Raw genomic sequence first — 26,450 nt, 5'->3', positions numbered from 1 at the left:
CTCTATTTCTGTAAGGTACATCATTGGGATTTTAATAGGAATTGCATTGAATTTGTATAGCACTTTTGGTAGTATTGCCATTTTGACAATATTAATTCTTCCTATCCAAGAACATGGGAGAGCTTTCCATCTTCTAAGGTTTTCTTTAATTTCTTTTTTTAGTGTTCTGTAGTTCTCATTGTAGAGGTCTTTCACCTCTTTTGTGAGATTGATTCCTAAGTATTTTATTTTTTTCGAGGCTATTGTGAATGGGGTAGTTTTCCTAATTATTCTTTCCAAAGATTCATCACTTATGTATAAAAATGCGTTAGATTTATGTGAATTGATCTTATATCCCACTACTTTACTGAATTCACTTATGAGTTCTAAAAGTTTTCTGGTGGAATTTTCTGGTTCCTCTAAGTATATAATCATATCATCAGCAAATAGGGATAGTTTGAGTTCTTCTTTTCATATTCGTATCCCTTTAATTTCTTTGGTCTGTCTAATTGCTCTGGCTAGAGTTTCAAGGACAATATTGAAAAGAAGTGGTGAAAGAGGGCATCCCTGCCTTGTTCCAGTTTTTAGGGGGAATGCTTTCAGTTTTTCACCATTTAGAATGATATTAGCCCTGGGCTTAGCATAGATGACCTTTACAATGTTAAGGAATATTCCCACTATCCCTATTTTTTCTAGTGTTTTGAGCATGAAGGGGTGCTGTATTTTATCAAATGCTTTTTCTGCATCTATTGAAATAATCATGTGATTCTTGACTTTAAGTCTATTGATATGGTGAATTACATTGATTGATTTCCTGATGTTGAACCAACCTTGCATCCCTGGGATGAAACCCACTTGATCATGGTGCACTAGCTTTTTAATATGTTTTTGTATGCAATTTGCTAAAATTTTGTTGAGAATTTTTGTGTCAATGTTCATTAAGGATATTGGTCTGAAATTTTCTTTCCTCGATGTGTCTCTGTCTGGTTTAGGTATCAGGGTAATATTGGCTTCATAGAATGAGTTTGGGAGGGTTCCTTCCTCTTCTATTTCATGGAATACTTTGAGAAGTATTGGAATGAGCTCTTCTTTAAAGGTTTTGTTGAACTCGACTGAGAACCCATCTGGTCCTGGACTTTTCTTTGTTGGTAGGCTTTTGATGACTTCTTCTATTTCATTACTTGAAATTGGTCTATTTAAATTGTGTATGTCCTCCTCGTTCAGTTTAGGCAATTCATATGTCTCTAGAAACCTGTTGATGTCTTCGAGATTTTCTATTTTGTTGGAGTATAGATTTTCAAAATAGCTTCTAATTATGTTTTGTATTTCAATCGTATCTGTTGTGATATTTCCTTGTTCATTCCAAATTTTAGTGATTTGGGTTTTCTCTCGTCTTCTCTTTGTTAGTGTGGCTAAAGGTTTATCAATTTTGTTTATTTTTTCGAAGAACCAAGTATTTATTTTGTCAATTTTTTGTATTGTTTCTTTTGTTTCAGTTTCATTGATTTCAGCTCTAACTTTAACAATCTCCTGTCTTCTACTACTTTTGGTGTTGGTCTGTTCTTCTTTTTCTAGGGCTTTGAGCTGTAGTGTTAGGTCGTTTATTTGTTGAGTTTTACTTCTTTTATTGAATGTGCTCCATGAAATAAATCTTCCTCTAAGTACTACTTTCATAGTGTCCCAAGAGATTTTGATATGATGTTTCTTTGTTCTCATTTACCTCTAAGAATTTTTTAATTTCCTTCCTAATATCTTCTGTTATCCATTCATCATATAATAGCATATTGTTTAATCTCCAGGTGTTGGAGTAGTTTCTGTTTTTTACTCTTTCATTTATTTCTAATTTCAATCCATTATGATCTGATAGAATACAAGGTAGTGTCTCTATCTTCTGGTATTTGCTAACATTAGCTTTGTGGCATAACATATGGTCTATTTTTAGAGAAGGATCCATGTGCTGCTGAGAAGAAAGTGTATGGTAGGATGGTATATTCTATAAATGTCCATTAAGTCTAAATTATTGATTGTGTTATTGAGATCTATGGTTTCTTTGTTCAATTTTTGTTTGGAAGACCTGTCCAGTGGTGAGAGAGGCGTGTTAAAATCACCTAGTATTATTGTGTTATGGTCTGTTTGCTTTCTGAAATTGAGAAGGATTTGTTTGACATACATGGATGAGCCACTGTTTGGGGCATAGATGTTTATGATTGTTATGTCTTGCTGATTTATGCTTCCCTTAAGTAGTATGAAATGTCCTTCTTTATCCCTTCTGACTAACTTTGGCTTGAAGTTCACATTATCTGAAATGAGGATGGATACTCCAGCTTTTTTGCTGAGTCCATGTGCATGGTATGTTTTTCCCCATCCTTTCACCTTTAGTCTATGGGTATCTCTTTCTATGAGGTGAGTCTTTTGCAGGCAACATACTGTTGAATCTTTCTTTTTAATCCAATCTGCCAGTCTGTATCTTTTGATTGATGAATTCAGGCCATTAACATTCAGGGTTATTATTGAGATATGATTTGTATTCCTGGTCATTTGGTTCATTTTTTAAATTTTATTTATTTATTTATTTTTTTGACACGACTTGGTTCCTCCTTTATTTGACAATTCCTTTAGTATAATTCCTCCCTTTGCTGATTTGCTTCTTTGTTTTTCATCTCTTCCTCATGGAATATTTTGCTGAGAATGTTCTGAAATGCTGGCTTTCTTTTTGTAAATTCTTTTAGCTTTTGTTTATCATGGAAGGATTTTATTTCATCGTCAAATTTGAAGGTAAGTTTTGCTGGGTATAAGATTCTTGGTTGGCATCCATTTTCTTTCAGGGCTTGAAAAATGTTGTTCCAGGCCCTTCTAGTTTTTAGGGTCTGGATTGAAAAATCTGATATCCATATTGGTTTTCCCCTCAATGTAATTTGGTTCTTTTCTCTCACAGCCTTTAAAATTCTGTCTTTATTTTGTATGTTAGGTATTTTCATTATAATGTGCCTTGGTGTGGGTCTGTTGTAATTTTGTGTATTTGGAGTCCTATAAGCCTCTTGAACTTGATTTTCCATTTCATTCTTCAGATTTGGGAAATTTTCTGATATTATTTCATTGAATAGATTGTTCATTCCTTTGGTTTGTTTCTCTAAGCCTTCCTCAATCCCAATAATTCTTAAATTTGGCCTTTTCATGATATCCCATAGTTCTTGTAGATTCTGTTCATGATTTCTTACCATCTTCTCTGTTTGGTCAACTTTGTTTTCAAGGTTAAATATTTTGTCTTCAATATCTGAGGTTCTGTCTTCCAGGTGTTCTATCCTATTGGTTATGCTTTCTATGGAGTTCTTAATTTGGTTTATTGTTTCCTTCATTTCAAGGATTTCTGTTTGTTTTTTTTCAATATCTCTCTTTATTGAAATGATCTTTTACTTCCTGTATTTGCTCTTTTAACTGTCGATTGGTGCGATCATGCAATACCTGCATTTGCTCTTTCATCTCATCGTTTGCTTCCCTGATCATTTTAATTATGTACATTCTGAACTCCCTTTCTGTCATTTCTTCTGCCATGCTGTCGTTGGATTTTATTGATGTAACATCTAGTTTGTTTGGGGCATTTTCTTCCCTTGTTTTCTCATATTGTTCAGGAATCAGTGGATCATTAAGATATTGCAGATTTCCTCTATTGACTTATAATGTCCCTGAAGATTGCTAGTATATCCCCTCTTATCCTTCAGTAGCCTGAAGTCTTGGAGGACGTTGATAATGCGGTGCTCCACAAGGAAGCTGCCTCTCTAGGGGTGGTGGCCTTCAGGTGGGGTATATTCCCTGCTAGTGGGCAGAGGTACCTCCACTTGTTGACCAATGGTCATCCAAAGGGGAACTAGGCTGCGGGCTGAGGCAAGGCCTGTTTGGGCCTGTGTCTCTGGTTTTACCGTCCTTGTGGGAAAACCTCACCCAGCAGGGAAGAGTCACCCGGTGGGGAGGTCTCGCTGGTCAGTTCCCCTCCTAGAGGTTCCTCTCAATCCACAACTACTGCCTGGGCTGGGCTACCTTCCTCTGCAATGTTCCCAGGGACCCGGACCTACCTCCTTGGCCTGGGAGCCTCACCCTTTGCAGACGAGTCTCCTTAGGCTGCCTCTCCTCAGAGAATCTGCCCACAGTCCTGGAACCTGCGCTCTGCCCCTAAGCGTGTCTCTGTGTGGCTCTCCCACCAAGAAGCTTCCTAGGTCCTGGGACCCTGCTCTGCACCTAATCACCTGGCTATGCGACCCCTCCTCTGAGCAGCCACCTAAGCCCCGTACAGTCACTCCGAGTCCCAGCGACCCACCGCATGCCTTTTCCTCCAGGCAGCCGCCCGGTGTTCTGGTGCGGTTGCTAGGAGTCCAAGCAACTCACTGTGCACCTCCTCCTCCCGACAACTGTCCGTAGCCCTGGTGCAGTCACTCCGAGTCCATGTGACCTGCTGCGCTCCTCCTCCTCCTCCGTACAGCCCCCCTGGTGTTCAGGAGCGGTCGCTCTGAGTCCAAGCGACCCGCCGCTCGCCTCCTCCTCTCGGCAGCCGCCCGGAGCTCTGGTGCGGCTGCTCGGAGTCCAGGTGACCTGCCGCGTTCCTCCTCCTCCTCCTCCTCCTCCGGGCAGCCCCCCTGGTGTTCAGGAGCGGTTGCTCTGAGTCCAAGCGACCTGCCGCAAGCTTCCTCCTCTGGGCAACCGCCTGGAGCTCTGGTGCAGCTGCTCCGAGACCAGGCAACCCGCCGCGCTTCCTCCTCCTCCTCCTCCGGGCAGCCCCCCCAGTGTTCAGGAGCGGTCGCCACGAGTCCAAACAACTCACCGCGCGCCTCCTCCTCTGGGCAGCCGCCGGTACCCCTGGTGTAGTCACTCCGAGTCCAAGAGACCTGCGGCGCTCCTCCTCCTCCTCCTCTGGGCAGGCCCCCCCCCGTGTTCAGCAGCGGTCGCTCTGAGTCCAAACAGCTCGCCGTGCAGCTCCTCCTCTGGGCAGCCGCCCGGATCCCTGGTGGGTTGCTCCGAGTCCAAGCGCTGTGCTGAGCGGCCTCCTCTGCAATGCTCCCAGTGGTCCGAGTTCACTGCTCCAGCAGGGGGAGGGGTGTCTCGTTGGGCAACTCTACTTCACAAAGTTCCCTGCGTTTCGGGACTACTGCCCCATCCGGGACGCCTCCCCAACCGGAGAGACTCACCCGGCGGCTTTGAGTTGGTCCCAAGTCTCTCAATATCTCCTCTTTTGAATCCTGAGTCCTGGAGCAACATGAAATGCAGCCACCCTCTAGTCCACCATCTTGAAAAACCCTCTCTTTCTGTGTTTAAGACTTACTTGTACTTACTTTTTTGTGGATGCTATTTTCTTCTTATTAAGTTGTGTTAATGATTTTTAGCAACTTTTTGTACATTAAGGAAATTAGCCTCCATTTGTGATATAAATTGTAAATTTTTTTTCATAGTTTGTTTTTGTCTTTTTCTATCTCCTGTGGTCTCTGCTATGAAACATTTTAAGATTTTTATGTGGTTAAGTTTATCAATATTTGTTTTCTTTTTTTAGGGGATTCTGCTGGGGTCTTCATGTATGCTAGGCAAGCTCCACCTACTGAATCTATCCACAACCCTATCAGTGTTTTCTAATATACCTTTGGAGTTTGGGGTTATAATTCTCCTATAGTTTATTCTTGTGCTTTTCTAATTCATTTTATTTTTAAATTAGATTTTGGTTCTATTTGAAATTTACAATCATATAAGGGTATGAGGCTGTGGACCCAACTTTGTGTAGGGTACCTAGTTATATATTATTCATTATAATATTTTTTTCTCCCTGACTTAAAATGTCATATCCTCCCTGTGCCATATACTAAATTTCTATATGTATTTGAGTCTGTGTTTAGACAACTGGTTCTGTACCAGTGATCTCACTTTTGACTTCTTGTTGTCCTGTTGTTTTAATTAGTAACAATCAGTTTTAAAATCTGGTAGATTTTTTTCACTCATCATAAATTTTCTTTTTCATATGCATTTTTCCTTTTTTGAAAAACTAGGAATATTGGAATCAGTATGTCTAGTTAAAAAGTCCTGTTCAGTTTTTTTTTTTTAAATTGGTATCTCATTAAGTTAATAGACTAAGGAAAAATTGACATTTTTCTGATGTTACGTCTTCCTAGTCATGAACCTGGTAACATTTTATGTTTGTTTAATTGACTTTCTTTTTTCTCTTGGTGATCTGTAGGAGCCTTTTCTTCATACACATCTTACCCATTTTTTTTTTGTTGTTGTTGAACAATTCAATTCTGAGGTGTTCTGCTTTGTGTTCCTATATAAGGAAAAGATCTTTTTATCCTCTTCATATTTCCTAGCTGGTTATCATTTGTATATGAGATATTAGCAAAATGCTAATTATATGCCCAGATATTCTGTAGAAGTCTCATTTAAAAAATGGAAATAAAAGTCACATGGTAGAAAATGAACCATTTTAGAGCATAGAATTCAGTGTCACTGGGTATACCGTCAGTATTACATAAGCACTTCTTCTGTCTAGTTCCAAAACACATCCCCGCAAAGAAAATTTTGTACCCATGGAGTAGTTGCTCTCTGTTCCTCTGTCTCTTCCAGCGACCACCAGTCTTCCTTGTCCCCTTGGCTTTACCTATTCTGGACATTTAATACAAATGGAATCCATCCATACGTGACCTTCCTGTTTGGCCTCTTTTGCCTAGCATAATGTTTTCTAGATTGATCCATGTTGTAGCATTTGTCAGTATTTTGAAAAAAATGGCCTTATACTATTCCATTGTATAGATATATCACATTTTGTTTATCCATTCATCCACTGATGGACATTTGGTTGCCTATCAACAAAGTCAGTCAAACTCACCTTCTGGCTATTGAGAATAGTACTACTATGAATATTTATGAATGTATTTGAGTACCTGTTTTCAGTCTTTTGGGATATACATAGAGTGGAATTGCTGGGTTACATGGTGAATAATAAATTTAATTTTTGAGGAAAAAAGTTGCCAAATTGTTTTCCACAGTGGGTGGTACCATTTTATATTATTCCCAGTGGTATATGAAGGGTACATTTTTCCACATTCTAATTCTTGTTATCTTTCTTTCTTCCTCCTTTCTTTTCCTTTTAATGGCCATCCTAGTTCTAGTGGTTTTCATCTGCATTTTCTTATTGACTAATGATGTTGGGTATTTTTTCATGTGCTTTTTGGCTGTTTAGCTTTCAAAAAATGTCTGTTCCAGTCCTTTACTTATTTTTAATTGAGTTGTCTTTTTGTAAGAATTCTTCATATATTCTAGGGACTAGATTCTTCTCAAATGCATGATTGACCAGAATTCTTTTTGTTTATACTAGGGTATTCTGTTGTTGTTCGTCTTGTTGATTCTCTTTTTTTTCCCCCCAGGTACAGAATTGTCTTATCTACAAATAGTAATTTCTTTTTCCTCATTTTATACTTTTGTTTGTCTTGGCTAATTACATTGGCTGTTACTGCTAAAATGTTAAATAATAATGGTGGGAGTAAAATCCTGCTGTGTTCCTTACTTTAGTGAGAATGAAGGTAGTAGCATTCTGTGGATTTCCAGTGGTTAACTATGCCCATACTGTGAAACCTTTATCTTGTTTATGGTTATTTACCACTACAAGTAATGTTGTTATGAGCACTTTTATATAAATCCTATATTTGACATTTCCTTTGGCTAAATTCCAAAGTTGCAAAACTATTGGGTCTGGGACTCTTGAAACTCATTGTTAAACTGTTAATGTATAATTTTATAATAGGTTGTTTTGTATTAACTTTATAAGGAATATACTGTCCATTTTTGGACTCCACTTCAACTTTTACATGCAAAAAATAGAAATATCTTTGTCCATTTTCCCATCTCTTTGTTAATGGGAAGCAGAAGGAGAAGGTGTTGGAGTAGTCACAGGGATGGTTTTAGCTTTTCTGATTTAGGCTTTGATCACAAAGGTCTCTTAGACTCCGAGTGAATTAGTCTTTGTTGCTTCAGAACTCCGATTGGCAGGTCCCCTGAATGTGGTGGTACACACTGGAGGGAGAAGAGCCATGCTCTGCTGAATATCCCAGAGCTCACTGATGACCAGGACGTACCTGGGAGCCGGATGAGAGTTGTGTGTGTTTCCTGAAGACCAGAATGGTTCTTCTGCCAGAGCACATTCACTGTGGGTGTCGAGAGACCTGTCCAGAGGTCCAGCTCTCAGCTCTGGCAATGAGCGGAGGCAAGCGTGCTGTTATAGTCGGCAGACATTGCCAAAACCTTGGCCTCTAGACACTGTAGGAGCTCTGTTGCTGTCCCTGCTGAGTGGTTCTCCTCGTCTTTTGGGCCTTTATTTTTGTTTGTCTGTGGTGGCCTGGAATCTCAGTGTGTGGACGAAATTCAGTCTATTCATTGTTCTCTTCAAATTGTTTTCAGAGTTTTCTCCCCTGTGTTTGAATGTTTGAGATTAGAGTATATTTCTGTGTTGGAGAGTCTGAATGGGTTTTGCTAGTTTCACAGTTGTTATGCTTTTTGTTTCCTTTAGTTTCAAATGATTCACCAAGATGAGTCAAATAAAAGAGAAAAGATCAAGACAAAGGGAGTCGACTTTGAAGATGACCTGAAAGATGAAGTAGAAGATGCTGTCCAGAAAGTTTGTAATGCAACTGGATGTTCAGTTAGTATTCCCATCATGCAGTAGCACTTTCTAAACACGTGAGCGATGCCTAGGTTACCTGCTAGTTTTGCAGCATCACCGTAGCATGCCAGTGTGGTGGGCCAAACGAGTCCAGGGGGTTGGTGGTCTGACTTAATGAGAGCTGTTTCATTCATCGAAGTCTAATAGTACTAGACTTCATCTAGAACTACTGAAATCTTAATGAGGGGGTTTAATTTTTTCTGACTGATGTTGGCACTATTAAAATTGAAGTTTTATGAAGGGAATTTATTTATAATAATAAAATGGTTTATTTGAAGCGACCAACCTTATTTGAAATTTCTAAATGGACCTCCTGTTAATTCTCACTGTTCCATCTTTGTGTTTATCAGATTGTTGAAGTAGAGCTAGGCAGGAAAGTAGATCCAGTCTTGAAATGTTTCTTTGTTTCTTGGATAGGATTTTGACTTAATAGTCCAGAACCTGGAAGCTGAAAATTATAATATTGAATCTGCAATAATTGCCATGCTTCAGATGAACCAGGGAAAAAGAAACAGTAAGTCCATGAATGATATTTATAGGACTTTGAAATGGTTGAGTTGGTGATTTTCCAAATACTCATTTTTAACAATTGACAGGGGCTACTTGTCCTGTCAGTTATTCATTCATTCAGCAGGTATTTGCTGAGTGCTTCTGTGTGCAGGCATTTTTTTTTACTGACCCTGCATCAGGAAGAGTAGTCAGAAGGTAGAGAGGGTGGTAGAGACAGGCAGGTGAGTTGGCTGATGGTACGTAGTGGGGCATGGTGCCGGGCGCTGGGAGAACGCATGGGAAGGCCACCTGGAGGCGGCAGAGTGTCCTTCTAGAAATAAGCTCTTACAAGACTCACGTGCTGGCCTGGGGCTGTGGCTCAGTGGGGAGTGTTTGCCTAGCGAGCATGAGGCACTGGGTTCGATCCTCAGCACCACATATAAATAAATAAATAAATAAATGGTTCATCAACAATGAAAAAATATTTAAAAACAACTCAAATGATAAGCGAAGAAGAGAGAAATACCTTATTTTTATATTGGAAATATTAAGAAAACTAACATCTATTAACTGGTGATAATTCAGAATTGTTTTAAAAATATAATCTGTGACTCAGAGGAAGGAAGATGTAACATCTTATTAATTTCTCAGGTCATTTATTTAAAATGATATCAATAAATACTTTTTGCCAGATATCATATGCCAGATACTTCCTGTTCCTGGCGTTATGGCTCATGTGTTTGAGCATTTTAGTATCTGCTTTATGTGTTTGCTGTGTTTCTTCAGAAGCCATGAGTAACTTGATCTTTGTGATGTTGACAGCCTCATCCAGTGTGGTGTACCTGACATGTGGAGAGTGAGGTTGGGAGCTGCATTTGAAGTGGTATTTGATATTAATTAATTTCAGTTTTAATAGCCCCGCGTGATTGGTGGCTGCTGTATTGGACAGCACAGCTTTAGGTTCTGGGTTTTTTTGTTGTCGTTTTGTTTTTTCTTCTGAGTTCAGGGTACAAGTGAATGATTTCTCCCTAAAAATTCATGTTAAAAATTTTATCCAAGGAAACAATGCGCTGTGCTTGTGGGACGCTAACCATGTCTTAGGACCAGCCTGGTCAGCAGGTTATTTTTAAATCTATCTGCGGAATTTACTAATTATTTTGTCTCCATTTTTCCCACTGTATTGACTTGGCATTAAGCGTTTTGTTTCAGGGAAACATACTTCCTGCTTGGCAGTCATCTGGGGACTCAGGAGATGTTGGAGTCCTTTAACATAGCATTTGCATTATGTAATTAATACCTTTCTTTGGAAGATGCAGAGGAGATTCTTGAGCCCAGTGGCCAAGTACCGAAGCAGTGTGGCCCTTTATGGGAGGAGGGTGGCAGCGGTACCAGAATCTTTGGAAATCAGGATTTAAACGAAGACAGGACTGAAAACAACAAGACCCGGGCCAGCCCTAGTGAAGAAAACAAGGCAAACAAAAACCAGCTTCCAAAGGTACGGGGGAGGCGGTCCGAAGGGCAAGTGACGGGCTGCTGAAAAATCTAGCAGTGGTGGGAGCTTGAATTTCACTGCAGTGTGTATTTTTCCTTTAATTTATAAAATAGTTATTGTGGAAATCTGGGGAATGCATTAGATATATCGAGAAGCAGAATGAAGACTTTGTCTTGTTTGCTGAGTGCCGTGACGTTTAGAAGGACAAGTGCTGCAACTGTCCTGTGCCTGTGTCACTGCACATGTGGGCTCTTTCCACCGTGTTCCACGCTTTTCACAGACGCCATCATCTGCAGCCAATGTGTCCTGTGTGAATTTTTGTGTTGTACATTATTTTCTTGCATTAAGTCAGGAGAGGAGTTAGCTGGTTAAAGGGCGTGGGTATTGGAATCTTCTGTAGGCTTTTGGTAAATTGTCAGGAGCTTCCCAGAAAGGTTGTACATCTCCCTCCCCACCCCTATAAGCAGATGTGACGTTGTTCATTTTGCTGAAATTGGGATTCATTTTAAAGACTTACCATGAATTTCTGAGCTCAAAATGCCACCTGATGTGAAAAGCCACAGGCAGAGGCAGAGGGGCTGTAAGCGTCTAAGGATTTCATTACAGTTATCTGGGTCTTAAATTATGAAAAAGATGTCGTCTGGCCCCTTGCTTGTTGTCTCTTGCTGGACAAGGGTGACGTCTCTTTGGGTCATTATGAATTGGTTTATGGGGAGAATGGAGCTGACTGCTAGTTCAGCCAGGGGATGTAAATTCCAGCATAATGGAAAGTGGGGCGCTCTGGCCTGCGGGTGGGCTTCCTCTGTTCTTGTTGGAGTCATCAGAGCCTCGAGCATTTGTGAGCCCAGCATCTCTTGCAGCAGGTGGCAGCTTGAGTCAGCCTCGGTGACCTTCTCTTTCAGGTCACAAACAAACAGCGCAGGGAACAGCAACGACTGGAGAAGAAGCGGCGACAGGAGGAAAGGCACCGTCACAAAGCCCTGCAGAACAGGAGTGGCCACAGGGACAACAACAGAAGTGAAGCAGATGTGAACACACAGGTCACCTTGGTGAAGACCTTCGCTGCTCTCAACATCTGACTGGCCTCCTGGGAGCCGTAGGAAGAAGGACCATGGAGTGCCGCACAGGCCCTTGCAGGGAGGCACCCAGCACACCCACTCAGTCACACGCCGAATTAGTTCCCTTCAAGCCGCCTCTTGTTCAGATTTGTCAGTGCTGTGTTTTGTTTTATAAAAGTGCAGTGAGGCCATTCATATTCTGTAATACACACTTAAAATACTGCGTTACGGGGGTGGATAGTTAGGTCAGGAAAAACCTTTTCTGTGTGGCTTTTTTTGCCCTGAAGAAAACAGTTCAGTGACCCTAGGATCTTCCTTTAGTACTTAGGGTAAGTTCATGAAGTAGTTTAACTGTTACAAATTCAGAATGACAGGTTTCTTCATTTCTCTCATTTTCAAACAGATACCTACATGTAGAGTGTTTATGAATGATCTCCGACTCAGGAACATATTTAGATTTAATTTTCTCCCTATCTTATTTACTCAGAACAATTCAGGAAGTGTTTTCCCAAAGTAATGTGACATGAGGTGTGGCCTGCAGAGTCGGGGGGCTGCACAGCTGCGCCTCTCCTTCCTGACTGACGGCCTCGCAGGTGCGCAGGTGCTGTGGGCTTGGTGGCACTCAGGCCATAACCTGGGCACCTGCCTGGTAGAGAGTGAGGCCTGAGTCTCCTGGGAGGTCATTCCTGGTGTTGAGTCTTGGTATTTGTTTTTGACAGCGGGAAGGATGGTGTGTTACTGCTATGAGAGAGTTCTGCAATCCAGGTGGTCCATAGAGCAGGTTCCCTAGCGTAAAACAGGAAGCTCCTGGGTTTCTGTCTAGGAAGAATCGAAAGAATGATTTTTTTCTAGAGCAGAAGTCTGGGTGACTGTCTCTTAAGGTTCGTTGTGTTCACTTTTTAAGCAACTCTTTTCTTTCCTAGTGTTCTAGACTTAGAAAGATGCCTTTAGAGAAATAAATGGTAACTTGACCTTATAGGTTGCAAAATTTTCTTAGTATTGTGGCAATGGAATCCCATAAAAAGTAGCACTTATTTCTTGTTATTTCAACCCATTTTGGGATTTGGAGGGGGAGTACCTCCTCTGCCAGCTGTCAGTGACTTAGGGTAAACAGGCAGGGTGGAGTGCTTCTCTTGGCTGAGACCTTCAAGTGACTCACAGTTCTGAAGCGCCATCAGGGGACAGGTGGGCATTCTGAAACGGTCCTGTGTGCAGCAGACGTGAGTCTTTGCCTTCTGGGAGCCTTGTATTTGGGCAAGTAACATATGCTGAGCCAAAAGGAAGGCAAATTCTTGGTTATCTGTTGCAACCCTCAGATCTCAGTTGTAGGCACCTAGAGGTAGAATGAAAACCGTAAGCAGTTTTAGTGTGTGCAGACATGTCGCTGTCAGAGTGGGCCCTGGACCTGTGGAATTGTCTTTATCAGTAGGCTTTTTGCTTTCTTTGTTTCAGTGATGCCTTTTAATTTTTGTTTGTTTGATTTGGGGACTTTATGTAGTTGGAACATCAGAAGTCTCCTGGAGTTGTGCCCAGGACATCGTGGATTGGACTTCTTCCTGGGTACAGTACATTGCAATATTGTGCAGATTTAAAGACTGCATAGCACTTTTTCTCTGCTCATCACAGTCCTGGGTTGAGAATCGAGCACTAAGTTGCAACACGGGAAGGCTCTCTGTTGCCTTTTCTCACTGGGGTGCAATCTGGTGCTTGAGGACAGATTGTTCTCTTGGCTTTCACCTCTGGGCAGATTCCTGGCTGAGCTTTTTTGAAAGAATGTTCTTTCCTATCTGCTCTGTACTGTGTGAGTGCAGAGAACAGATCCCCTCAGAAGGATCAGCTTTACCAGAAACTCAGAATTCAAAGTAGAAATACCTTGTGGAGACCGTTGTTGTCATTAGTCAGACTGCTTCATTTTCTTGGTTAATGAAGGTGGCCTTGGCCCTATTGAGTTTTAAGGTTTTAGAAGCTGCTGAAAGGTTTTATTAAAGAATATTGGGAACATTTATTTATAAATTACTTAATTCCGATAACAGACTTCAGCAGTTCTGGGTCACAATAGCACTGGTTTTATAAACTAACCAAATGGCTTTAGTAGTTTTCGTTTGTTACCGTTGTAGAACTTTTCAGTTAAAATTGGTCTGTGCTTAGTGTGTTAATGATTAGAAAGGGTATGGTGCCCAACTTCAAAGGTGTCTTCTAGTGGAAGGTTGAATTTAGACCCCTGCCTTGGTCTCCTTGGAGTGAGAGGCGGGTAGAGTCCTCAGACTTAGTTGCCTTGCTGGGCACTTGTTCTTTACTTTGTTTGCAGCCACAGTGGAGGCAGTGTGTCCAGTCTGAGGTGATGATCGTCAGCAGCTGGTCCCCCAGGGCAGTTAGTCACGGAGCTCAGTATGGGACTGAACCTGTCTCAGCCTCTGGGGTACGACTCAGCTACACAAGGTTAGGTCCCGGTAGCCTGTGGAGGGCCAGGAGAAGGGGGTGGAGCAGCATTTCATAGCTGCTTTCTGGCCTTATAGACTATATATAAAGGTTTCATGGATTTTTTTTTAAACATCAAAACAAGAAAAAAATTTCAGTAGCCAAAGCTTTGAACTAGGGAGTTAGATGTATTAAAACAACATAGACCGTGACTTCTAAATAGTACAGTTGTCACCAGGAGGTATTAGAAAGATAGAATGTCTATGTATTTACTTTTTCAGTAATAAGAACATACACCTTCAGGAGTAAAGTGTGTTTGAGGAATTGTGGCAGAAAGAGGAATCTTAAATGTTGATTGAACTCGTTTATAGGTTTTTTTTTAAAATAAGCTCTGAAGACATCTCCAATTCCATTTTGATTGTGAGGACTGTGAAATGGGGTCTCCCTTCGGGGGCAGCTTGAACTGGGCTCAGTGAACCTTTATACAGGTCGTGGACAGCCCGCTCTGCTTCCCTGGGGAACTCGTACAACGTGACGTATGTGCTGGGCCGGGAGGAGGGCTGCGTGAGGATGGGGGAGAGTCACTTGCATGTCTTATGGTCATTTCAGGGGGACTTCAGTGTAGTGGGTCACACTCGTAGTGAGTCCCTGTAGTCACTGTGCAGTTTCTCGCATTCTGAGAAGCTCTTCAGAGTCTGCCCGGGTTTTACTGGGTCAACATGGACACCCTCAGTTTACCTCCGTGAAGTGTTCAGATGATGAGAGGAAACTTGAATCCCTAGTCAGAACTGGCGAGAGTCACCCTGACTGGAGAAGAAGCTCTTTGTGGCAGAAGAGTGCAGCTTCTTGATCGAGCGTGTCACCTCTGTGCCCTCCCCGACTCCCCTGTTGCGTAGACACGGCTCTTCAGCTCTTTACCTCAGCCTGTGTCACACCTGTAGACTCAGGGCTGATGCAGCGTTCCTGCCATTCCCGGTACTCATGGTTTGCTCGTCTCCGCTCACAGGTCAGGTGGGCTGAAACTGGCCTTCAGCAGGTGTTCAGAGCTGACTTAATAATGGCACTTTTTCCCAAGGTGTTTTCCCTGACTGTAGCAGATTGTGTTTTTCCACTGACATCCTTGAATTGAAGATCTAGATGCATGTACTTAAGTTTTAATAAATCTGCCCCTACACGTCAGAAAAAGTAAAACTGATCATTTCTCACACGTGGAGATGATACCAATCCTCTGTGGCCACGTGTGTGGACAGTGTGTGACTTGCTGTGCCACTGAGGCTGGACCACAGGAAGAGCTGTGCCTTGTGGGTGGCCTGACCCTCTTCTGTCCCAGGTAAACTTCGCTTTCAAAACCTCAGGCTCTTAATGAGTTCTTCCAAGTGATTCTTTCTAGAGTCTCTATTTAACTCTCCTCATTGTGACTGCTTTGCAGCCCAAGTGAAATGTTGACTGTCTTCTCAAAGGTACGGAGGAGGGGGCGAGTGCCAGTGTGCAGCATGGCTGCATAAGCATACTCGAGATTCAGAGCTTCTGCTTGCTGTGCTGCTTGTCACAGAAGGTCCTGATCACTGGAGGAAACCTCTGAGGTCTGGCTCTGACCCTTTGCTTGTTGGCATCCAGCCGGTCCCTGTTGCCAGCCATCCATGACAATCATTGGCGCTCAGTCACAGATCTTTGCCTGTGGTTCGATTCCCTGGCAGGTCTTTCAGCTGAGACTTGGGCCACACTGGTGTGGGGCTCCTTGTGTCTTCCCATTCTTGGGCTCGTTTTCCATGGGGCTTCCCTCCCAGCAGCTTTCACTAGCACTGAGCCCCGAGGAAGGGGAGGAGAGCCAGGAGTCAGACTTGGCACCCGTGTTGCCCTTCCTGGTGTCCAAGTGCTGGTGTGCGTCAGACCCTAGGACGGAGGGCGAGGAGTCTGGGTGGGCCTTCTCTTTTTCCCAATTGCACTCTTCTTGTTCTAGCTTCGGTCTGGAGATATTGAAGACCTCCGTGGGGTCACAATCCATAGACTTAGCAAGTCTGCCTTATCTCTGGAGCTCGGGGGTGAGAAATGTGACCTTACTCATGTCCATAGTTCATTTCCCCTAGGCTTTTTCTTTTCACAGATTGTGTTCATCTGAACCATTTATTTTTTATTTTCCAAAGTACTGTACTTGGCTATTTGCAGTGTTTTCAAAACCAAATGTTTCTTTTTTTGTTTTTAATCTTCAATACTTGGTGCAATAGAAGCTGCAAAGATGTGCCACTTATCTATGAAATGGAGTTTTGTATACCAGTAAATTCTAGTTAAAAAAACAGTTTCTTTGCCTCCTTTTCTTTGCTGGGGACTGGACCCAGGTCCCTGTACATGCTAGGCAAGTGCTCTGCCACTGAGCGACAGACATCCCAGCCCAAGTCGTTTTTATCAGCATCTGACTGCCATTTGAGTGAATGAGAGGGCCTAAGAAAGCATGCTGGGAAGTGTCCTTTTTAGAGACCTTTGCATCTGCTGTGTATGTGTGGGTTGGATTGAGTGTTCTAGTCCTTGGGGAGCTGACTGATGTGGCTTTGGTGCAGTGACCACAGCCACTGCACACCCTGGCAGAGCTGCTCCTAAAACCTGAACACGTGCAATTTCTGCCTGATGCCTTGGAGTGTCTTAGACAATCTACACCCATCTGTTAGCTGTGGAGTCAGGAACCCCAAGGGTTGGCTTGACCCCATTCCAAGAGGGAACTCATGCCCCCAGACACATGTGGACAGCACAGATTCATCTTGAAGAGGTCCACAAAGGGGTGGGGAGATTGGTGCCCACAAAAAACTAGAGGAAGAGAAATCCCCATTGTGTCCAACAGGCCTACTCCACTTGTGGCCACCGCTGTTGGCCAGAGGCCGGCTCAGCAGAACTCACATGCCTCTCTCTTAATTTTGTACTCAACAAGCAGCTTTCTGAATTGGCTCCTTGGTGCCTAGACTGCAAAAAAGTCCCAGAGTAGCATTTCTCTTGAACTGTCCCCCTCAGTGCACATAAGGTATGAGTGGCGGTACACAGTACTTCATAAAATGTCCTGCCCTGGCACGGTTCTGGCTGGACTGCTGGCAAAATGGGCTCTCTCAGACCATAATGATGCAGAGGTTGATGCCGTCTTGGTTGAAAGGGATCGAGGCCAGTCCTGCCACTTCATAGGTTCTGGCTTGGCAGGAGTAAATGTTTTGTACCTCGGAGAAACTCGTCTAAGCTTGTTTGAACTTGGTTATTCAGTTTTAGTTCAATTTGGTCCCTCATCTAAACATTCAGGAACACCCATTTGATGACCCTCTATCGTGGGCAGCTAATATTTCTGGACATTGAAACATTGTGAGGACCCTGTCCTCACAAAGCTGCCAGTTCAGGGCCAAAAGTTAACATGTGACTGTGACCCAGGAGAACACAGCCCTAAAGGAAGGCTGAGAAGAGGACTGTGGACACTGGCATCAGGACCTCAAGGAAGGCTGTCGGAGGAGGTGGCCTCTGGGCTAGGAGCGAGGGGGAGGGGCTGCGGAAACAGCGAAGGCATTTTTGTACCCAAGGACCTTAAGCAAAACCAGGGAGTGGGAGCGGCCATGTAGTTAAGGTACAGAACTAAGGGTACAGAACTAGTTTGGAGGAAGACTGGGGACTTCTTCCCCCACCTGCTTCCCATGTCCCTTTTGCCACTGGAAGATTAGTACCATGCTTGCTGAGTGCATGCTGAAAACGAGATGTGCTTTCTGACCCGGGGACGTTACAGGTGGCTGCGAGTTCTCTGTATGTGGGCCATCTGCTCAAGGACACTGAAGATTAATATTTTCAAACATAATATAAGGTCCATTTAAGAAAGTGAGCAGTCAGATGGTAGCAAATCCAAAGGCTTTTTGCATGAATCATGACACTATGGCATCAGTTCCCTAAACTGGTTCCAGTGATCATGTATTCAACTGAACAGATACTCATCTAGCACCTGTGGTGCCACGGATGCCTCAGGGGAGGCAAAGGGACAAGTAATTGGGCATAGATGGAGTGATAATGCACCAGGAACTTTGAATACCTTGTGTCATATGAAGCTTAAAGCCACACCATGGGCTGATGTATTTTACACATGAAGGAGTAAATAAATGGACCAAGATCACAGGTGGCAGCAGAAGCAGGATTTGGACCCAAGACTGCCTGCTGCCACCATATGAGAACCCAAATAACAGGTCAGCAGCACTAGGAAAGATCTCAAGACACGGGTTGGCATGCAGAGGAGACTGGAATCTGCTACGGCTGGAAAAGGTGGAATTCGAGGTGCATCTGAACAGGGGAAGCTTTTAAGTTGAAGAAGGCTATTTGCATGAAGGAATGAAGGCAGGAAAGCAGTGGATCATGGAGAGCCACTGCTGGTATGGTGGGGAGGAGTGACGATGGAAATCAAGCCATCCGTGGACAGGATAGAGTCGGCGAAGGAGGGAGGGCTTAAGAACCTTTGGTGCTGATCCTCTACTCAGCTTTAGTTAGTGTAGACTAATTGGTATGTCTGCCAGTTAACCCTATCCAATTTTTCTCTATCTCCAGCATCCACCAAATGCCAGAAACTTAGTTTATACAAAACTTATTGAAGGAAAGAATGATCTTCATAGTACTCAGTTCTCTAGCACTGACACTGCAAAGAACTTCAGAGAAGCAGACAGAAGTCCCCGGAACCATAATCAGACTCTTCAGTTAGCTCAGGAATTCCATCTGATTCCATCTAATCACTTATTCAGCAAGTTATTTAACTGGGCACTTCATTCCTAGCTTTTGGTAGGGGCTAAGTAGGAATAACAGCAAAAACAATCCAAACTCTGTCTTCAGATTCGAAGAGATAAACGATGAAACATTCAGGCCACAACGTCCACGCCCCAAACTTGATGTAGTTCTTTGCCTCATTTATCCACACATCCATCCAATGAATTAATACATAGAAAGCACTGAGAACAGTGCCCTGTAAACACAAGGTGCTTAGTAAAATGTCATCTCGTCTTATTTTAACATTCATTCATTCACAGGACACAAATGTATATGTGCTAGGCATATAAATATGTGTTCATACGTACTGATTTACTTAAACCTCGCCACAGCCAATCTGTCAGGGGGGTGTCATTGTTCCAATTTACAAATACAGAGATCAAGGCTGTGACCAGTCATCTATGATTTTTGCCAGCACACCTGGAGGTCTTGTTAACCTACTGATTCTGATGCAGCAGGCCCCGAAAGCTCTGTTTTTCTAACAGGACCCCCGCTGCTGCTGCTGTCCTAGACCTGCCTGAGCTGGCAGCCTACAGCATACCCCCTGCTGCTAGGTGGCTCAACACAGGTCTGTAGGAGAACCTGACTTCAAGTTCAGCGTTCTCCTTTTCCTTTTTCAGTCCTTTTCACAAGTCTACAGCTGGAAGCCAAGTGTATATAGATACACAAGCAGGTTTAGCCTCCTTGATTCATTCATTGAACATTTATTGGGCTTGGGGAAAACCAAGGGTATGAACCTGGCCTGTGACCAAGAGACTCACAATCTCGGGTCACAGCAGGTTGTACTGGGATCTATCTTAAGTTGCAGTTTTCTCTTGGGACAGTTACACAATTGGAAGATCACCTGGTCTGCATCTCAGCGTGCCCAGAAATCAGCCCTCTCTATCCCACCCAAATCGCTTCCTTTTCCTGAGTTTATTTCTGCAGGCACGCCATCATCCTAAAATGGTTGGAAGTTTTTTGATGATTCCTTAGCATGTTTATTACTGACAATACAAGTTCAGAAAGTTCATTAGCCCAAAGAACACGACCCGGGGCATGAAGGGAAATCGTGTAAGCCAAGTTCGGGTTTCTTCCTAGTAGTGGAACAAGGTGGACACCAGAGGGCGCCTCAGGATCACTTTCCCTGACCAAAGGGACTCACGCTCACCCCCACAGAAGCCAACCTCATTTCAAGACACAGTCTTTGGGTGGTTCCAACTTTGGGTCAATTACAACAGCAAAGCTCATATCCTGGTCCCCAACACTTTTTTTTTTTGCTAGCTCAGAACTTCTTTGCCTTTTAAAGTCTAGGACGATGTAGCCCTTTATTTCCTGTGCTCCTCAAAGTCCCCATGGGTGTACACATACCATGAGAAGGACCAAAGGGAGTGAAGTTTACCCAGCATAAGCCATGGGCTTTGTACCAGGCACCGTGTGCTTGGTCTTGTTCAGTAGGCACATCCGGATCCCTGTAGGATTTCATCAGTGTATTGCAGGCAGCGGAAACAGCATAGCTACAGTCCTGAGTGAAATCTGCTGAGGCACATGGCTTCCAGAATGGGCTGCTTGCCTCCCGGTGGGAATCCTTTGGTTGACCCGCGATGTCATACCCTCACCTCCTCTTGCCGGTGCATGTGCTCGCAGCTGGCCTGCCCTGGATATGCAGTCTTTCTGAGGTGACAACTATTGGGTCTGGTCAACATGGCCACGTCACAAAATTGGCAGCTGATGCCAACCTCTTGAAGAATTAAGAGAGAGGAGCAAGGATGCCCTGGTAGAACGTCCCCTCTGGCCCTCCGATGTCCATCTGTCAAAAAGGGGGTTAGATAAGATGGGTCTAGAGCTACTTTCCCATCTAAATCAGTCTTCGTCACTGGGGGCGTTTTGAGGCCTGATGACAGTGGGGACAATATTTTTAGGTTGGCATTTTTTTATCCTCCTCACATTAAGCCATATGGCCAGAAATATTCCTTTTGGAGATTGCCATTATTGTCTCAGAGAAGATTGCAGAATGTTTAAAAAAGAGAATCATGGAAACTTACTGTTGTGTGAAATTAAAAGAACTTAATATTGACATTGCAGATGGGGACCACCCAGTCAGATTTGTTCCCTCCGCATTCCAGGGCTTAGCACCAGACTGGCGCATGGCAGGCGCTCAAAATATGAATGAATGAATGAATGAATGAATGAATGAATGAAAGAACGAATAGGGTTAGACTAATCAAATCCTAGCATGACAGAATCTGCATATCAGAGAATATTAGAGTCATAGGGAGACATTATTATTCAGAAGAAAGAAAGGAGACCTGGGGGGTGGGTTACTGAGTCTCGTGGGTGCTGCAGGGGTCATGGCCACTAGGGCTCTCCCTGGGGGAGGATGGAGGCTCTGGGGTGGGGGCGGGTTTGCAGGAGAGGGCTTTTCCAGAGGAAGGGCCTTGGTTCTAAGCTTGCTCAGGCCTGGGCTTTGGCACTGTGGGTGGCACCGCAGGCCGAGCAGAGCTAGCAGGGCGGGGTGGGCCCGGTGCACAGCTTGTTGGGGTAGTGGGCGTATTTGCGGTCGTAGGTGCTCAGGTACTGGCGAAAGCAGAGCGCAGCCCTCCTGTCGCACTGGCAGGTCAGCCGCTGGCAGGTGGTCTTGCCGGCTGGATGGAATAGGTGAGTCAGGCACTGGGGCTGGTGGCTGGATGGCGCCTGGCTGCCCTGGGTGCATGTCTCAGCTGCATCCTCACCGTTCTGACGGGAGCCTGCAGTGAGGCAGGCTCCAGGGCTGGGGGCGTCAAGGGCAGGGGTGGGGAGGCTCCTCGAAGGCCGTAGTTGGCTCTTACTGTCCCTCCTTCCCCCCAGTCCACTTCCTGGCCCTTGGCCCCCGCCTGCCGGTGAGAACGTCAGGTCCTCTTGTTCTCACCTGCCCCTGGCCAGGGGTTTCTGGGCAACCCCTTCCCCTCGTGAGGGTGCACTGCGGCCCGCAAGGAGAGGGAAGTAGCTACGGGACGGTGTCAACCCCAGATGGGCTGCACATGCCACGAGCGGCCTGTGTCCCCCTGAAAGCTTTGCTTGGGCCCCCTGCCTGCTCCCACTGGAGTGCACAGAACCTACTTTTCTGTCCACACCAGCCTGGGAATCAGACTTTCCAGATCTGCCCTCCCGGAGGCCAGCTGCCCAAAGTCACGTGGTGGGCAGAAGGTGAAGCCCTGAGAAGAACCCAGAGCCTGGGCCCCCACCTGCTACCTTCCCTCGCTGGACCTCAGCGCTGACTATCCCAGCCTTGCATGAACCCCAGAGGTGGGTGCTCACCACCTTTACCTCCCACAGCTGCCCCCCTGAGTGGCCTGCTAAAGGAACAAGACGCTCTGAGCCTCCTCTGCCTTGGAGGTTCTGGAGCCGGCTCTGTCCCTCCCCTCTGGTACACCTTTGATACCTGAGCTGTCTTCTCTGACCTCAGGCCCTTCGCTGCACCTCACACCCTTGGGCCCTGCCCTCCCTCCGGCCTGCGCCTGGCTTTACAGCAGGGAGGCCTGGCTTCCGTCCGCCCGAGCCCCACACTCTCAGTTTAGGCTGCTTTCCCAGCTGGAGACCAGGGGAGAGATGATTGGTCCAGGTGGGCATTGGATGTGGCAAAATGGAAAGGACCAGCCCGCCTGGCAGCCCTAATAAGGGGAATCAGCCTTTGGGAACCGGGTCTGCTGTCCCAAATCAAAGCTCCTGCTGCCTCCATCCCGGGGGCCTGGAGATGGGTGAGTTCAGCTCATCCGGGTGCGGCTCAGCTCGGCCCCTTCGGCACCCTCCCCAGAGGCTGGAGCTGGGAGGTGTCTCTGGGTGGGGAGGAAGCACCTGGGCTGAGGCAGGGACCGCGGGATCTCTAGCCCAGGTGCCCGGTGGGCTTGGGGACTGGTGGAAGCCACTGCACGCTTCCCGGTGATGGGAAACCTCATACCTGCAGGCAGGGTCTGCCCCTGACAAGGCCCCAGGTCGCATCAGGAGGGGATCCAGTCTTAACTGCCCCTGGCCCAGCATGTGGGTCACTCAAGGCCGCCCACTTACCACAGACGATGTCCTGCTGGCTGGCGGAGAAAAGGTACTTTTCCAGTTTGGGTTCACAGCCCAGCTTCTCCAGCCGCCCGTAGCAGCAGTCATGGGCGTGACAGCACCTGTGGGGTCATGGTCAACTGGAGGGGCCTGTGACCCAGGCCAGGCTGGACCAGGGGCTGCTGGGGCACAGCCCAAAGGAGCTCGGAGGGGAGGGTCGGTTGCGGGTCTCTCGGTGCCCCCGATCCTTCCCCATCCCAGGGTGCTCCTCCCAGCTCCTCCTCCCAGAGGGGTCCCCCTGCTGGCCACCTCCTCACCAGTCTGTCTGGTCCACCGGCCAGTGGGACCCACCAATGCCACAGTAGCAGCCGTAATCATTGTACTGCAGGGCCGACTTCCCTGTCATCCTCTCGATCATCACCCCGAACTGGACCAGGTTCCCGCTGACCAGGGCCACTGAGGAGGAGGACGGCTTAGGCTGTCAGGACCCTCAGGGCCCGTGAGCCTCTCACCCGGGGTCCACCCCTCGTGTCACTCAGATCTGATTCGTGAGAGCTCAACGTCGTCTAGTTAAGCTTCCCTTCCCAAAGCGCCCCGTTACCAGTAACAACAATGATACTAAGTGGTGACACCCCCAATGGAGGCCTTTGCATCTTAGTCCCGTAGACCCCACCCCTTCCTGTCAGCCATACACCCCCCAAAAATATCACTCGCCCACTCTTCTGGGGATCCCCTTGGCTGTTCACATCTCTGCCAAAGAGCCTTCACTGTCCCCCCAGGTGTTAGCCCCTGCCTCCTCCAGGAGAGCTCTGTCCCTTGAGGTCTCACGGATACCACAGGACATGATTCCTAACTCCCTTGGGGGACCCCGGAATTCCTCCAGATCCTCCCATGCAACCATGGAGTGGTGCCCCCTGAGGCAGGTTGGAGCCAAAAGTGGGAGCCAGTGTGGGGGAGGGAGCCCCGTGTGTGCTGCCGGGGTCCCGGCCAGCCCCTGTCCCGCACCCCCATCCCTCCCTGTCCCCACTTCTCCCCCATCTCCTCCAGCCACTACTGGCTCCGGCAGAACTGGCCTCATCCCCCTGGTGGCAGGAAGAGCAGGGCTTCCAGGGAGCTGGTACCCACCATGCCCTCTGAAGAACAAGCCCAGGGGCATCCAGGGAGCTCGGGGTTACCAGGCGGGGAGCCAGAAGGGCTGTCGCAGGTCACGAGTTCACTTACCCAGGAGGCAAAGGAAGGTCAGAAGATGGGGAAGGCTCATCTCAGGGGGTCTCGGAGGAGGGGAGCAGGGGGCAGAGAAGCCTGCCAACAGTGGAAGGGAGTGAGCAGGGGCGCTCTGATCTCAGGGCACCACCCGGTTAGTTAAATACCCGGTTCTGTCCACTCCCCGTCATTAACCCCTGAGTGCCCAGTGATGCAATGAGCTTTCAGGTCTGAAACTCTGGCCAAGTCCCCAGAGGAGGGGCCAGCTGGGCCCACGGGCTCTGCTTCCAGGCGATGCGGAAGCAGGGGATGTAATGGCTCTCCCTTCTCCTGCTCCGTCGCCTCCCCTTTCCCAGCCGCCATCCCGGTGCCCTGGACTGAGCTGTGAGCCCGTGGCTGGGCTGGCTTTCCTTTCTTGGCATCTTTTCCTCATTCCTGGTTTATCAATTCGGCGACCGAGACCCAGAGAGGAGGAGAAACTTCAGTTCTCACAGCCCGGAGCGCCACGTGCCAAGTCTGCCTGTCTCCACACTTCCACTGGGCAGACCTGGAGGCAGGACGCCCTCCCCAGGCCGTCCCCGCTCCTGACCTGTGACTGGGATAACTTGACCATCCACTTCCATCAACGCTCAGGGCCTGGGAGCTGCTGGGCCTGTGGCCCGGGAGTCCTGGTTCCACCACTTATTACGTGGCCTTGGGCAGGTCCTTTCCCTTGCTTGGATCTTCGGTTTTCCTGTTTATATTAGGGGATAGAAGGCATCCCACCCTTGCCTCCTTCGTCGGAGGATAGGAAACTCCAGTGTGACTGGGCAGAGGCCTGAGGTTCAGGCCGTGCTGAGCCCCTGGCAGGCAAGGCCAAACTGAGCCCAGTGATGCGCATCTATGACCACTCCCATTTTACAGAGGAGGAAACTGAGGCTTAGGCCTAAGTAAATGGTGAGGCAGAATTTGGGCCCAGGCAACCCAAAGGACTTACCCAGAGCCTAACACCCGTACCACTTTTGAGACCCTTCAAAATGTTTCAGTTTCTTATAAAATCAGAAGAAGGACGAGTACACCCCAGCCTGGATTATATTTGTCTTCATAGGAACATGATTGTTAAAGTTCACCTTTCTGGATCGAATCCAGGGCCACTGAGCCACATCCCCAGCCCTTTTTAATTTTTGTTTTGAGACAGGGCCTCGCTAAGTTGCCGAGTCTGACCTTGAACTCGTGACCCTCCTGCTTCAGCCTGCTGAGTGGCACGTGCCCCCGTGCCAGCTCTAAGATTTAACTTCTAAGGTATTTTTATCTGGGGGAAAGGGTCCCCACAGGCAGAAATGACCAGGGCTCCCCACGGAGTTCACGCTGCCACCCTGGGCTGAACCACCTGGCGCCAGGCTTCAGGTGGCTGATGTGGGGCCTGGGTCAGCCTCCTTTCTGGGAGGCTGCAGCTGGGAGGGCATGGCCGAGCGGCAGGGATCCTGGGCTGTGATTTGGGATTAAAGGTTGTTGACAGAGGAGTAAAGCCCAGTAAACAGCCCTGCCCCTTGGCTTCCTGCTCATAACTCCCCGGTGCCTCTCCACGCCTCGGCCTGCTCTCTCACCCCTCTCTAGAGAAGACTGGGGGCCAGCGGGCCAGAGAGGTGAGTCCACCTGCCCAGGAGCACCCAGCAGCTGTGAGTCACGGTCTCCTGAGAAGGGGGCTCCCTTTTGCTCACCGTTTCCTTTTGATTTTAATGAGGGCACCTGGCAGCCCCTGGCTCCTGGCCTGGGTCACGAGAGACCAAACAGTGAGTCACTGAGGAGCTGCCTCAAAAGCTAACCGAAAATTAGCTTTGATTCCCGGGGAGGTTTGACCCACAGCTGCTCCCGCGGCAGCAGGAGGGGTGTTTCCCAGGAAGAGCCAGGTTTCTGAGACAACTGCTTTCATGACCCATTTCCAGTCCTGGCCTGGCCAGGACAGGGCCCCTGCAAGCCCCTGCTGGTCTGTACCTGGAGCAGAAGATGGAGGAGCGGAGGGCCAGAGCCGGCAGGGTGGACCAGGCCGGCTTCCAGCCGACAGACGTGCTCCCAGCTGCGGTTCGGAGCGGCAGTATTGGTAGGACCCGGTCTGGGAGGACACCTGCGGACATTTGGGAAAGGTCTTGGTGTGGTTCAATGTAGCAGGAAGCGTCAGCAAGACCAGGGCTTGAGTGGCAGCTCCTGTACTTGGTGGCCGTGTGAACTTGGCCAGTCCCATCCCCTCCCCGGGCCCAGCTTCATCTTCTGTAAAATGGGGACAACTGGGCTGAACCTTCAGGGGCGTGAGCCAGATGGACATGCGGAAAGCCCTCTGCAGGAGGCTTGCCCACAGGCATGGGGTCTATCCTTC

General features: G+C 46.7%; 2 protein-coding genes across 3 annotated transcripts in view; one reads left to right on the top strand and one right to left on the bottom strand.

Annotated features, from left to right (window-relative positions):
• Otud3 (OTU deubiquitinase 3) overlaps positions 1-16,409 on the top strand; it is a 31,293-nt gene extending 14,884 nt beyond the window's left edge. For both annotated transcript variants that reach the window (XM_047565370.1, XM_047565376.1), the window contains exons 5-8: positions 8,513-8,644; positions 9,083-9,179; positions 10,465-10,649; positions 11,549-16,409. In XM_047565370.1, coding sequence (XP_047421326.1) covers positions 8,513-8,644; positions 9,083-9,179; positions 10,465-10,649; positions 11,549-11,725 — 591 coding nt within the window. In that variant the 3' untranslated portion in view covers positions 11,726-16,409. The remainder of the gene's footprint in view (positions 1-8,512; positions 8,645-9,082; positions 9,180-10,464; positions 10,650-11,548) is intronic.
• A 4,958-nt stretch (positions 16,410-21,367) lies between these two features.
• On the bottom strand, positions 21,368-24,214 carry Pla2g2e (phospholipase A2 group IIE). Its single transcript, XM_047519338.1, has 4 exons — positions 24,116-24,214; positions 23,212-23,350; positions 22,910-23,016; positions 21,368-21,510 (listed from the first exon to the last, which is right to left on the bottom strand). Exons 1-4 carry the CDS (start codon positions 24,153-24,155, stop codon positions 21,368-21,370), a joined length of 429 nt encoding a protein of 142 aa, XP_047375294.1. The 5' UTR covers positions 24,156-24,214.
• Between the last annotated feature and the right edge of the window lie 2,236 nt (positions 24,215-26,450).

This window comes from Sciurus carolinensis, chromosome 1 (genome assembly GCF_902686445.1).
Source record: "Sciurus carolinensis chromosome 1, mSciCar1.2, whole genome shotgun sequence".
NCBI classification, from domain to species: domain Eukaryota; kingdom Metazoa; phylum Chordata; class Mammalia; order Rodentia; family Sciuridae; genus Sciurus; species Sciurus carolinensis.
The sequence above is the reverse complement of the archived record's forward strand: the minus strand, read 5'-3'. Positions and strand labels throughout refer to the sequence as shown.